The following is a 14,865-nucleotide window of genomic DNA, read 5'->3' on the forward strand; positions in this document are numbered from 1 at the left end:
TCCATCACTCATTTCCTGATTTCCACACTATAAAAAAGGCTGCCTTCTCAGCAAAGCAAGGAGACCACGACAGCTGCCAGAACCTCTGAGAAGCCAGGTGAGACTTGTGCATTCCACCCTCCCCCACCACCACCACTACTGCCTCGGGGGGCAGAGGTGCTAGCCTCCACACTGTGGCATCACTGGCTGGCTGCACTTCAGATCACTCTCTGGGGGTCTTCCAAGAGAGCCAAAGCTTGCCATCTGGGGGGCAAGGTGATAACCATCCACTCTGCCTCCCTAAGAGACCACTGACATCAATGTAGAGACTTTCGGCAGCAGACTGTTTGATGGTGATAGGGAGCACGTGGCTGTAGGTACATTGTTCAAATTCCACGTGAGCTAGGGCTGTCTCATGGGCGTGCTTCTCCTGCCCTAAATCCCAGTCTCTACAGAGTTTTATCTTGAGTTTCCCATTGTGCATTGCTCAGTGTACATGCTTACTCCATTGAGCATCCAGACCATGGTCCAGCAACCTCCTACAATCCACCCAATTTTGTACATTTTGGTGCATTTTTCTGGGACCAAGGGTCCCTAGCTTCCATTGGAGTCATAAAAGATCTGTTGCCAAAAAGAGATTCAGAGGCCCCAAGCCAAGTTTACCTCTCAAGGAGGCCACAGCTGGCTCTTTGGACCAAAAAGCCCTTTCGATTCCTATGGCAGCAGCAATGATGGCTCTTTGGCCAAATCAGCCAGTTGATAGGATTTTGCCCAAAGCAGCCAAGTGTCTCCAGAGTGTGGGAGCCAGTTCCAGCTGTCGACACCTTTACTGACTACCAAAAAGGCCCTGGAGAAGGATGGTGGCATCTGGGAAGGGGACTGGTGCAAAAGGCAGGCAGATGTCAGAGGTCGCCCAGAAAGTTCATCCAGGTCATCTTGAGGGAAAAGAGAAAGACATGGACGAGATAGTGTGTATATTGGTGGGGTGGAGAGTTGGGGTGAGAGGGACACCTTTCTCCAACAGCAGCTCTGCCATTAGCTTGCTGTTTGACCTTGGGAAAATCACTACCCCTCTCTGGTCCTCTTGTCCTTGTGGAATGAGGACTTTGGATGGTTCCCAGGATTTCCCAGCTCTGGTATGAATGAGATGGTAGCTATAGCCCTGCCACCCTTGATAGTCTTGTGACTTGCAAGGGCTTCCACAAAGCCTCACGGGCTACACGCAGACCAGAGGACTTAAAAGAGGATGGGGACAAAGCAGTCGAGTTCCTCAGCCACTAGCACATTTAAGCCTTTTAATTTGCTTTGTCTCATTTAATACATTGCAAGCAAGCCCAGCTGGAAAGTAAATCTGATGGTCACTTAATTTAAACAGAGGCCCCCGGGCAGAGAGGGCTATCTTTAAGTCCTATCCTCAATGTGTACTTGTGACATTGGGGAAAGTTACCTAAACTCCCTAGACCCCCATTGCCTCACTGGTGCAATGCAGGTGCTAAGTGTCCGCATCTTAAGGGTAAAGATGAAATCAGTCCCGGAATGTGGAGCACTCAGCCTGACACCTGGCTCAGAGCAAATGCCTTAGCTGTTGCTGTTCACTCCCTGGTGTGCTGGGGTGGGGGCAGGCAGTGGATGGGTTCCTCTCTAGTATCTGCGCCACAGTGGTCCTTTCCGCAGATACTGAGTGAGAGGATGTTTCAAATCGGGAGCCTCATTGTCCTCTGTGGGCTGTTGGCCCAGACCACGGCCCTGCTGGAAGCCCTGCCCGTGCCCCTCGACCAGAATCTGCCCTTGGCTGTGACTCCAGCCCTGGCCCCGAATTCCACAGATCTTGCTGGAAGCTTGACAGGTGGTAAGTAAGAGTCTGTGACAACTTCTTCCAGGTGTGTGTGGGTATGTGTGTGCAATCATCTAATGGTTGGGAAGGGGGCTAAAGGGGGGCAAGGACTGAGGAGCCATAATTGTCAGATCTGACCCCCAAGCACCCCACACCCATTTCCAGCTCTCAGCAATGGCCTGCTCTCTGAGGGTCTGTTGGGGATTCTCGAAAACCTTCCGCTCTTGGACATCCTGAAGACTGGAGGGAATGCTCCCAGTGGCCTGCTGGGGGGCCTGCTTGGGAAAGTGACTTCACTCACCCCTCTCCTGAACGACATCACTGAGTGAGTAGCCCTGAAACAGGGCCTTGGACCCCATCAGACATCTCCCACTGGAGACCAGCCAGCCCCAGGTAGTGGCCTTGGAGGAGGGAGCAGGGTCATCAGAACATGAGGCCAGGACTCAGGCTGAGACCCCCTCACAGTCTGGCAGGGAGCAGCAGCTCTCCTGAACCAGCAATTGCTCCCAGTCCTGAAGCACAGCTTGGATCTCCAGCATCGTCTATAACCCTCACCATAGTCCTCTGAGGTCAATTTAATAATGCCTAGTTTCATAGAAAAGCGGAGGCACAGAAAGGGGCCTGTGCCCACACCACCAGAGTGACTCAGAGTGCGGGTTCTGATTCTAACTGACTTAAGTCCAAAGCCAAGGCTTCTTCCACTCCACCATGATAATTTTGTTCTCTTCATCAGTGGCATCCCTTCTTAAGTTGCTCTCCTCACTAGTGAACACAATGGCTTTTGATGTAAGCGAGAAAGTGTAAGCTATTCTCCTCAGTGACATCATCATGTGATGTCCATGGAACAATCCAATTAACAAAGAGCGAAAGTGGACAGTGAGCTGGCAAGACTGGGTCCTTTACAGAACTGGATCAAATCCATTCCCAGGAATCCTACCCCCACCCCCCAGATGCTTGCTTCTGACTTGAAGACAGACAGACAGACAGCCTTGAGTCTGATTTCTGTATCCATCATGCACTTGCTGGGTGACCCGGGGCAAGGCACTCAGTCTCTCTGGGCTTGGCTTCTCCACCTGTAAAATGAAGATCATGGTACCCACAGAGAAGAACTGTCAGGAGGACTGGAGAAGATGTGAATCATCTGACACAGAGGCTAGCTCAGAGAAGAGAAGAGGCCTCAGAGAAGAGGCTTACTTCCCCCCGTTCTCAGTTCTCCCCAGCTTCCTGCTCCTCTGTCTTCATGATTAACTTTATTGATTGACCTGCCATTGAAGGGCTCAGCAAGATTCATGATCCCTACTCTTAAATGTGGAGGACTTACTTCAGTTGCCCCGACATCATCCACTTACCCACCCATACATCCACTTGACCATCTGCCCTTCATCTAACCACTTTCTCTTCCATTCATCTACCCACATATTCATCCACCCACCTGCCCATTAGTCCACAAACTCAGCCATTATAAAATAGCCCCTTTCTTTGTAAGGCTCTGAGCTGGTGTACAGGATGCAAACATAACCGAGACACAGTTTCTTATCTTGGAAAACCTCATAGACCTAAGGTGAGCAGAGGGATCTGACCCAGTGCAGAGGATGGGAAAAACTGATGCGAGACTCAAAACTCATGTGGCTATTGTTGCAAGACTCTCCTCATATCTCCTGCATCCCACCTGATGGGTAGCTCCATCTCTGAGATGCTCCTGGTGGGATTAGATGTGGTTTCTAAGTTTAGGACTAGAGGAGTTAATGTTTCTCACTCCAATGTTTCTCCCTGGGCAGTTTGAAGATCACTAACCCTCAGCTGCTGGAACTTGGCCTTGTGCAGAGCCCTGATGGCCATCGTCTCTATGTCACCATCCCTCTGGGCATGATCCTCAATGTGAAAACGTGAGTGGACTCCAAGGGGGGATGGGAGGATGGCTCACCAAAGGAGACCCTGATGATCATGAGTGGTAAGCAAGAAAAAAGCTGTTGGAGTCTATCCAAAAGAACTGAGCCTCCAACATCAGCTCATTTGCTGCTATGCTCAGCAAACTTGAGTCCCTTAGGAGACTCACTTGGCCTCTTTGAGCCTACTGGGAGTTGAGACGAGTACAGTTGTGGGCAAGATGGAATGAGGCGAGACTGGCATTTCTGTCCAGAAGAAAACCTCCTCTGCCTTGGGACATGGAAGCTCAGCTACAGCGGACTGTCTCCTCTGCAGGCCCTTGGTGGGGAGTCTGTTGAAGCTGGCTGTGAAGCTAAACATCACCGCGGAACTCTTAGCTGTGACAGATGAGCAGAAGCGTGTCCACCTGGTTGTTGGCGACTGCACTCACTCCCCTGGCAGCCTGCAAATCTCCCTGCTTGATGGGTGAGGCCAGAGGGGTGGCTGCTCCTGTTGAGACAATATGATGGAATGACAGGTGAATGTTTGGAAAGATGGAACAAAGGGAGAATGGGTGAGTGGGAGAGTGGAAGGGTGAGATGATGGATGGATGGATAACAGATGGATGGATGAATAAGTAAATGATCACTATCCCTTCTTAAGCCAGGCTGACCAATTTTATGCTGGATTAGGCAGAAAGAAATCTGAGTTCAAGCCCCATCTAGCTGAGGGGTATGGCAAGAGATGGAGGGCTCCCTGTGTGAACTTGAACAGTTCTCACCCAACTTGAGTCTCAGCTTACTCAGATAATTGTAATATGGAGCTATATTGGCCTTATTGAGAGAATCCTCAAAAATAATAAATGTGAACATGCTTTGTCCCAGTAAAGAGTAAAATAGCTATGGAGCCCACAAGGGTAATTATTTCAGTTACTCTTGAAAGGGAGAGGGAGGCAGGTATAAAATACAGGAGTCACCCCCATCATGACTAACATTTATTGAGCACACATGTGATACATATACCATCTCATTGAATCCTCATGACAACTGCATGCTAAGCACCGCTCATTCCTGTATGGATTCTACAAAGCCTGATTGAACACCTACTGTGTGCTGGCACTATGTGTTTCCTCTACAGGTACCTAGCGTGTACACTGCTGTGCAGGGTGTCACTGTCTTTGGATGGGTGCCTTGTTATGGATGCATGTGGGTACAGAGGCTCAAGACCGGGTTCTCTTATCAGTACTGCGACTGCAGTGGGCACATACCCATGCTTCTCCATGCCAGCCCCAGGCCCCTATACTCTCCATGCTTTTCTCTTTCAGATTGGACCCCCTCCCCCTTCAAAGCCTTGTTGACAACCTCACTGGCATCTTGAATAATGTCCTTCCTGAGCTGGTGCAGGGCAAGGTAAGTGGAGTTAAAGTGCGGCCTCCTGGTCCTTGGATCTTAGTACTTCTCAGGCTAAAAGAAGCCCCTGGAGTGAGCTCTTCTGAGTCACTCAGTTTGATAAGTAAATTCCATCTACCAGTCTATCTGTCCATTGATCCATCTGTCCATGTTTCTTCTTCCCATCCTTCAAAATGTACTGATTGGTGTCTGCTCTGGGCCAGGCACTCTACACTACAGCTGAAACAGATGGGTTCCTGCCCCAAGAAGCTTCCAGTCCACCCCGACTATGGCTGCAGACAAGGCCCACCCAGCCTATGCTCAGGATCTCCTATGACCAGAAACCCACCCCTCCCAGAGCAGTCCACCCTATTCAGAAACAGATGCCAGATCACAGAGTGAACAGCCACTCACTCTGGGCTTGGACACCTCATCCCTGCCTTCATCATCTCCACCTGCCCAGTGTGGACATGTGAGGGTTCATCTGTGGGACTGCTTAGAATCAGACACTCTCAGAGACAGACAAATGACAGAAGATCTCCCCAGGGACCCATTTTCTGGATGCGGTTGCTGCCCGTGTCTCCCAAGGTGCCTAATGCTTCTCTCCACCCCGGCTCAGGTGTGCCCCCTGGTCAATGCAGTTCTCAGCCGCTTGGACGTCACTCTGGTACATTCCATTGTCAGTAAGTACCCGCCCTGATTCGGGAAAATCCCCTGGAGAAGGAAATGTCTACCCACTCTGGCATTCTTGTCTGGGAAATCCCATGGACAGAGGAGCCTAGTGGGCTATGATCCAGGGGGTCACAAAAGAGTCAGACATGACCAGCTTCCAAGTCCTCTCTCCCCTCTGCAGGAGCAGGGCTTTTCCCCAGGGAGCTCTGTCCCCGCACACACGGGACAGTTAGGGCCCTCCAGCCTCAGCTCTCCCCATTTTAGAGTTCTTTTTTGCCTTGAGTTATCAGGATCATCTTGAGACATAGACCATGCCTGTCTCCCCACGTCAGCCATAACTTAAGAATAGCTGGGCTGGTTGATGAAGGAGGCACAGTCCCCTTCAAGCCCTGCCTGAGCACGGTTGAATCTCAGAGTTCCCATTTCCCAGGCCCCTGGGGACCATGAAGATCCCTGGGCTCCTTCCCTCTGGTCTGTGGTTATTGGTTTGTTTGTTTGTTTTCATTTTCCAGATGCACTGATCCATGGGCTAGAATTTGTCATCAAAGTCTAAGACTTCCAGGAATGGACCTGGCCTCTACTGAGCCAGTAAGTACTGCTCCACACTCCACAGGATTTGGAGGGTGGTCGGCTGTTCTTCTCCTGGTGAGGGCAACAGGGGGCTTGGGACAGTGCCATCCAAAGAGAAAGACAAACAGCCATATAGACAAACACCGAGATGCAGAGAGAAGTCTGCAAAAAGGCTGACAGTGATGGAGAAACACAAGTGGCACCACAATACAGACACAAAGGGAAGCACACACAGTCAAGGATACACACACCCACACACACACACACACAAAGTGCCCAGACACACCATGATTACTCAAACAGACACACAGATGCACACAATCTCACATCAGCACACGTACACCTTTATACCCACATATGCAAACACGCCACACACAAATACACATGGACACACAGACACACACTCACTCAAGTGCATGCACAAGGAGCCCCTGACTCTGGGTCTGGGCTCCCCTGGCGGCTGGAGACAAGACCCCCAGCTCCAGGGTCTCAGCCTCCTCCCCACCCTCTGGAGGGCAGGTTTGATCATGGGCCAATACCATCTAGACTCAAGGACCTTGAGTCTCCATTTTGCCTGGGGTCTTCTCCCAACAGAACCATTTCCTGAGGCTGGATTCACTGCCTGCCCGAGGACTCACAGGAGGCTGACCCAGGTCCTGGACAATGACACAGCCATGTTTGGGGACCAGAGCAGCCTTCTCACCAAGGAAACTTCTCCCTTTGCTTCCCACCAAGCATGTGTCATTCCTCATTCATCACCGAATAAAACTGCCCTTTCTCTGCATAAGATATTGTCATTCTTCACCATCACTGGAGGGCTCACAGGTGGGAAAGAGCCCTGGCCTGAGTGACTAGAGCTGCAGAACAGAGTTTGAACCTTACATTGAAGATCTTAATGGTCTTAGACAGGACAGAAGGATGTTCAGCTGAGCATGGATTTCAGAACGGCTGCTCTGGGGTTCTTAGAATGTGCCACCAGGGGGTGGATAAATGTAACTCTCCAGGCAAAGGTGATGGTACACAAGACATTTCACAAGACATGAAAATGACAGATTAGAGAGATGTTCAGGAAGTGGACCTGGAAGGGCAGAGGTGGGGGAGCAGGTGAGATTCCCGTCTGGGTCTCAGGTGGGGGATCCCAAAGGTAACCAGAAATATGGGGGAATGAGTTGATTCCAGCAGGAAGATCATGCCTTTAGCTGTGGCCGCGCTGCATGAAAGTGCCTGGGAGACCCCCAAGGAAGCCATCCAGGGATCTGATGGATACAAGTCGTCTAGCACTGCTCTTTTGCCTCTTTGCCTCCAGTCAACACTAGCCTCTTCTCTGCTTTTTCAATGAAAGGACGATAAAGATGACAGGAAGGAAGTGTAGGAGGAAGGACAAACTAGACCAAAATGTTCACTGCTGAAAGGCTTGGGAAAGTCAGGCACAGAGAGGGGTCAGAGGAGTTGCTCATGAAAGGATTATTGATGACCTGAGTGAGAATCATATTTTTAGAAGAAGCCTGATTTTAAGGACCTGAGAAGAGAATGGGATATAAGGAAGTTGAGACCGTGAGTCCAGGTAAGATTTATGAAAAACTGGAAGCAAGAAGGAAGAAGGACTACCTAGGCTGAAGAACATCGTCCTCTCAAATAAAAAATAAACATGCTCTCCTTATTTGGGGTCCTTGCTGCTGCTACTAAGTCACTTCAGTCATGTCTGACTCTGTGCGACCCCATAGACGGCAGCCCACCAGGCTCCCCCATCCCTGGGATTCTCCAGGCAAGAACGCTGGAGTGGGTTGCCATTTCCTTCTCCAATGCATAAAAGTGAAAAGTGAAAGTGAAGTCGCTCAGTTGTGTCCTTAAAAGACCTCAGATAAAAGAGGGCCAGCCCCACCTTTCCACTCCATAGAGGAGGCCCTGGGTTGTTGTGTATGGATGACTTGTACAAGGTCACAGAATGACAGAAAGGCAAATCAAGGACTGAAACATCGCAGATAGTGGGAGGCCCACTAACTTTGTGAGAACTAGAAGGCTCAGGCCGGTGTTTCTCAGCCCCTGCCAAACGTCTGTCGCTATGGCTGGACCCACCACAATCTGCACTTTCTATTGCCGCCAACCAAAATGGCATCAGCAGAGGACAGTCCAATTGTTCAGAACTGCAAGAAGGTTTATTATAGGAAACAAATACATGTCTTCTGATGAGGATTTAAGAGGGGAAGTATTTTCCACACTCACAGAAGTAGAATATCTTTGAGCTCAGGATGAATAGTTAAATTCTGTAAGCAGCTGAATTGATTGTTATGACTATGAATAACCTGAAATACAGAAAGGACCTTCCAGACTGGAAACCATTAATCAGGACCTGACTTGGAGAGAAGCCAGGCATGTCTTTCCTGGTCAGGACTGAGAGTCTCCCAGGGCTGAAGCCCCAAGAATCAAGGGGGATAAGAGCACACACACACACACACACACACACACACACACACCTGTGGTGGACCATCAGCACTGACCATGCTGCCCTCTGACCTGGCACCAAACTGTATTCCTGCCTGGACGCACATCCACTGCCCATCTCTGGTTACTATTTTCTTCCCACTGCTCCCTGGACTTCTTCCTAAAGCTCACTAGTGGGTCTTTTCTCTCCCCTAACAATTTCAATTTCTAATTAACCAGTCTAGCATTCCCCTGGATACAAGACAGTCTGCCAAGTGACCTGCTTAGTCAGAGCACATTTTACGACTTTTAATAGTGACATTTTCACATTTTTTTAAAACTCTCCACAAGGATGTCAGTGGCAGTGGCAATGGCAGGTTAAAGACTTCCAAAATCGTCTCTTATCTAAAGCAATCCGAAAACTGGAAAAAATTGTCAGAGCCAGTTTCTTCAGAACTCTTAAAATTAATGAAAAACTTGCAGCATCTGGGTGGAGAGGAGGTGTTTATTCAATAAAGATTGCTGAATCTTTGTGACATTTTATCTTATCTATCTCCCACTTTTCAGTTCCACAGTAGACTTGAAAACTAAAATCCCACAATCTTGGTGAAAACCGGTAGCCTGGCAACAACTGGAAGCCAGCAGAAGGGGATTGGTGGAACAACTTCAAAGCCTCATTCCCAGAGAACTGTCATTATTCGATCCATCAGTTCCCTGGATGAGCCCATTCCCAAGGCTGTCTTGACATGACCTGACTCAGAGTTCAGCCAGTCAATATGAACTGTCTTTTCCCTAAGGACATTTGTCAAAATGGTACACAGGCCTTAAGACTGGATCCCCGGGAGTCTTGTGGACTCTCAAGCTAGCCCACATTCAAGTTTTTAGGAACTTGTCATAATTACCTTTTTTTTTTTTAACCTTTTAACCAAACAGAATCCAGGAGATATTTCCTTTATTGGCTCTTCCCATACCTAGAATCACACTATTACAATTATTTTATAAATGTGATCTGAGATATTTAGCTACCATTAATTTTGGCTGGAGGCCTGATTATACATTAATGTTCCTACAGTTTACCAGCTCCAGCAGCCTCTGCTTCAGGTAAGCTGTTCTTGACTATAACTCTATGTATTCATCTGTCTCTCCAGATTTTGATATGGCAGTTTGTCCTATGACCTCCGCCTGCCAATACAGGAGACATGGGTTCGATCCCTGGTCCGGGAAGAGTCAACATGCCACAGAATAACTAGTCCTGTGCACCACAACTATTGAGCCTGTGCTCTAGAGCCCAAGAGCCCAACTTCTGAGCCCGTGCACCCCAGCTACAGAAGCCCCCATGCCCTAGAGCCACGCTCTGCAACAAAGAGAAGCCTCCACAGTGAGAAGCCCACCCACGCCAACTAGAGAGCAGACCCCACCTGCCACAACTAGAGAAGGGCCCTCGCAGCCCCAAAGACCCACCACAGCCAAAAATAAACAAATGAGTATTTTTTTTTAAAGATGCAAGGGTGCGGGGAGGGTTCCTACTCCTCTTAGGGACACAGTTGAGAACCTGGGCAGTTGACAAGGCAGTGGAGCAAGAGCCAGAGACGGAGCGCTGGTTCAGACCCCACCCCTACTGGCATGCGACCCTGAATGCAAAGTAGCCAAGACCAGTCACAATCCCACAGCCCTCTTGGGCTTTAGTTGCAATGCAGCAGAGCAGAACTCACTGCGTGGCCTCCTCCTCTTTGGGAATCGGTCTTCTAAGCTATGAAATGGGAGACTTTTAGCATTTGAGGCCTTGTTTCAGAAGAAAACTCTCGCCCCAGGAGAGAGTTTTATTTCTGCTGCAGCTAAATACCTGGCTCCCTTAGTTTCCCCTTGTATTAGTTATCTATTGCTGTGTAACAAATTACCCCAAAACTTTTTGGCTTAACACCATAAGCATTTATTCTATCACAGTTTCTGTGGGTCAGGAATATAGAAACAGCTAGGTGGTTCTGGCTCAGAGTCTCCCATGAAGTTGCAATTAAAATGTTTTCCAGGACTGCGTCTTCCAAAGACTTAACCAGGGCTGAATCTACCCTCAGTACTTTGCCTCTCAGATCTCTCCATTGGTCTGCTTGAGTGTCCTCTCAACATGGCAGTTGGCCTCTCCCAGAGCAAGCGATCTGAGAAAAAGAAAAAGAGAAACTGCAGAATCTTTTATGACCTCATTCTAAAAGTCACACATCGTCACCTTCTACTATCTTCCCTTCATTAGAAGTGTGTCACTAAATCCATTCCACCCTCAAAGGGAGAATTAGTCCCCTCTTTGAAGGGCACATCAAAGAATTTGTGGACATATTTTTAAAACCACTGTCCCCCTCTCCATTCCAGATGCTTCCCTGGGCATTGCACTCAATGGCCGAAGGCTCAGAAGCATGTTTTCCTAAGCAAACGAGACTTTGCTCCCTAGTTAAAATCTTGAGCCTCCCATAAGGTGGAAGTGGCTGCAATCCAGTTTGGATTTTGTGTTAGTGTTATTTTGACTGTTGGTCTAAAAGCAGCTTTTCCTTCCCACTACATTCAAATCACATAAAAGTAGAAATACTCTGACTGAAGTGGAGATAAAGGGCACGGTTTCAACATTTCTGCCCTCTCTGTGTCTCCTCCAGCGCTGATGGTTTGTGAGATGACTTCAGACAGAGCATGAAATTCCAACAGGGAAACTTTTTTGTTCTGTTTCTTCTTTTTCCCTTCTTGTGACTGCAGCATGAAGAAAGTCTCACTTGGGAGCTAGTCTGTCTTGACTACTTTGGGTGTCTTGACTACAATCGAGAGAGAGAGAAAGTGAGATCCTCCAATTCTCGCCATATTTTTCACTTATATCTACTTTGTGGTTGCATTCTATTTCTGAAAGTTGATGATGCTGGGACTTTTAACTGAAAATTGTGAAGTTTGCTATTACAATAGATTTTATTTAAAAATAGACAATTGAAAGGAGGAATACTGAGTAATAAGGTAATGGTGGCTGGTTTGGGGCAGAAATCGTGGAGGTGACATGTGAATGATTGGAATCTGGGGATCAGATCCTCAGATCCTCTAATGGGGGACCAGTCTCTTGATGCCTAGAAAGCCAGGCTTCTGGATAGCCAGAAGCCAAGTAGACCTCCAGGGCCCTAGCCAGCACTTTCGCATAGCCCTGTGACCACTAGAGAGAGCTGTTGCATGGCAACCCAGCAGTCATCTTGAAAATGAACATTTATTTGCAGTAATGGTGACCCGGTGGCTCAGAGGGTAAAGCGTCTGCCTACAATGCAGGAGACCTGGGTTTGACCCCTGGGTCAGGAAGATCCCCTGGAGAAGGAAATGGCAACCCACTCCAGTACTCTTGCCTGGAAAATCCCATGAACAGAGGAGCCTGGTAGACTACAGTCCATGGGACTGCAAAGAGTCGGACACGACTGAGCAACTTTACTTTCACTTTCACTTAATGGTGAGCCTGGCACCTTAATAAACACTTTAAAGGCAAAATCTTATTTAATCCTCACCCAGAGATGAGGACTCTATGACCTAAGGTCATCCAGACTGTGAGCAGCAGATTCAGGTTTCAGATTCCAGAAGTCAAACTCTAGAGCTCAAGCTCTTTGCCAGGGGTTACAGACTCACTATCCTCCAGCCAAATCAGCACATTTTCATTTCTACTGATTATTCTCCTACTGGGTACTAATTGCAAATGCATTCACCTATTCCCCCACCTCCAGCATACCAAATTGTCTTATGCTGTTAGATGCTTGGCCCTAAAAGTAGGGTGCCTGATCTAGCAATAAAAATACCGGACACCTATTTGAGTTTGAATTTCAGGCAAACAATGAATATTTTGTGTATATGTCCCCAGTATTGTGTGAAACATACTTAAACTATGAATTATTCATTTGTGAGCTGAAGTTCAAATTTAACTGGGCTTTCTGTATGTTTTTTTTCTGGAAAATTTACCCTAGTGGCATTTGCATTTGCGTCTCCCCACTATACACCATTCTCCCAGAGAGGGGAATATTTATTGAGCATCTACTCTGGGCAAGTTTTGAGTTGAGCCCAGAGCAGTCGAGGGCTCTGCAGCAGCTTCAGGCTGCAGTTCAAGCAGCACTTGTTTGAGCCATGTGATGAGACAGAACCCATGGTACTAGAAGTATCTGTGATGGATAAAGATGCCATGTGGCGTGTTTGACAAACCCCATGCCATCTTCAGCAGAGAACTGTACACCACTAGAAAAAACAGCTCCTCACTGGGTCATCAAGTGACGGTGAGGCCAGAGCTTCCCATCATGCACTAGGCACAGTTATCCAGCAAGTTGTAAGGTCGGGCAGGACCTATAGCCATCCAACATCAGATAGAAGTAGTACAGCTAGCTTGAGTTTAAGGTCCAGGGGGCATAAATAAGCTGCAAGAATAAGTTAAGCATGAGGCCAGACATCCATGTCCCGTGTCACATGTCACCTACTAGTGTTTTTGCCCTCCCACTTCTCTCTTGGTTCATACCTATGGCTACGTGACCAGTTGATGGAGGAGGAAAAAAACTGAGCATGGTCCTTTAAGAGGTTGGTGTAAACTGAAAACAGATGCTGTTTCACTATAGCTCTGCTCACTCAGGAGTGACCCTGGAAGATGAGAATGAGAAGGAATCCTGAAGTGGGCAAATTTCAGGCCACACACGTGGTCATCCAATTGAGAAAAGAGAGAAATGGCCAGATAGTCACTGTTTTGTGGGCTGAAGAAAATGCCTTAATAATTTAATCATGGACCTGGAAGAAATGAGATTTAGAGATTGAGAATGCCAAAGCAGCTTTAGTTACTGCCACCAAAGGTATGTATGACCTGCACCAACAAGGACCAGCACTGAGTGCCTGATGTGGTACCACCCATTCAGGTGACCAACCAGCCTCTTGGCCCAGCAGAAGCGCTGAGGATTAGGACAACTGAGAACAGACAGCATTTTGAGTATCAGCTGAGGCCTTATGATCCACTGCAATACCATGGACTCCAATTATTAATAGTATGAAAACTTCCCATGAATTACGACTGCATCAGTTTTGTAGGGAAGCCGTAAGAAAATACTACAGAAATGTATTTTCTCACAGTTTGGAGGCTAGACATCTAAGATCAGGGTCCCAGCAGGGCTGGTTTCCTCTGAGGCTCTCTCCTTGGCTCACAGGTGCCCTGCCTCTTGTTGCTTCTTCACATAGTGGCCCCTCCATGACACCTCGCCTCTGGTGTGATCTCCTCTTCCTATTAGGATATCAGCCAGCTGGAGTAGGGCCCATCCTAATGACTTCATTTTAACTTGATCACCTTGGTGAAGGCCCTGTCTCCAAATATAGTCACAGTCTGAAGCATTGGGCGGTTAGGGCTACAACATATGAATTTAGGGGGACACAGTTCAGTCCATATCACCTAGAATTCTGGAGTGGCTGAGCCTGCAGAGAGCAAACTTAATATGAATAGCAAGTCGGCCCAAGCAGTGAAAGGAGTGGGCTACAGATGCTGGCGCTCTCCCCCTACCCCTCCTCAACTGGGCAGAGCCTCACAGCTCTGCCTTCTCTAGAGAACAGCTTTCAGCCAATAAGGTGGGTCCCACCCCCTTGGGGGACAACCTGCCGCAGATGATGGACTAATGCAAGGTTGGGAAAGGCCAGTCCCTGTGCCTGAGAGTGGAACAACTCTGTGCCGTGCTTTTCCACTCCCTCTCATAGCAGATGATCAGAGCTGTGGGAGGACCGGCTCAAGGTACCATCTGGCACTGGAAAGGGTGTGAATTCATGTGCCTGAGATGCTCGCTGTTGGAGACAAGGGGGAAAGTTTATGGTACAATACAGCCTGTGAAATGAAAAACTCAAACTATGTGTGCTGATGTGGGGAAGACCTCCAAGACACATTAATGATGGGTGAGGGAACAAGGTGCAAAACACAGAGCAGGTTGATCCTTCTACAACTGTTGCAAAAGGATAAGTCCTTTCTGGAAGGACAGACCAGGAAGTATCTACAATGAATAAAACTCCAAGGGAGTAGAGTGGTTGGAATGAGGAAATTGTGCACCTGGGCTTCACTCAACATCCTTCTGTATTGGTGAAATTTTTATCCTACGCATGTAAGACTTTCCCTCACCACTTTAC

General features: G+C 48.2%; 1 protein-coding gene across 1 annotated transcript; it reads left to right on the forward strand.

The window, feature by feature from the left end:
• Window positions 1–1,668: 1,668 nt before the first annotated feature.
• BPIFA1 (BPI fold containing family A member 1) lies at window positions 1,669–6,292 on the forward strand. Its single transcript, XM_068987508.1, has 7 exons — window positions 1,669–1,828; window positions 1,979–2,138; window positions 3,592–3,699; window positions 4,016–4,165; window positions 5,004–5,088; window positions 5,687–5,750; window positions 6,252–6,292. Exons 1-7 carry the CDS (start codon window positions 1,669–1,671, stop codon window positions 6,290–6,292), a joined length of 768 nt encoding a protein of 255 aa, XP_068843609.1.
• The last annotated feature ends 8,573 nt before the right edge of the window (window positions 6,293–14,865 follow it).

This window comes from Capricornis sumatraensis, chromosome 15, assembly GCF_032405125.1.
Source record: "Capricornis sumatraensis isolate serow.1 chromosome 15, serow.2, whole genome shotgun sequence".
Taxonomy (NCBI): domain Eukaryota; kingdom Metazoa; phylum Chordata; class Mammalia; order Artiodactyla; family Bovidae; genus Capricornis; species Capricornis sumatraensis.

Coding starts and splice junctions, on each gene's coding strand:
- BPIFA1 (XM_068987508.1), top strand. CDS start 1,669: ATGTTTCAAATCGGGAGCCTCATTGTCCTCTGTGGGCTGTTGGCCCAG. Junction 5,089..5,686: donor CTGAGCTGGTGCAGGGCAAG/GTAAGTGGAGTT, acceptor ACCCCGGCTCAG/GTGTGCCCCCTGGTCAATGC. Junction 5,751..6,251: donor TCTGGTACATTCCATTGTCA/GTAAGTACCCGC, acceptor TTCATTTTCCAG/ATGCACTGATCCATGGGCTA.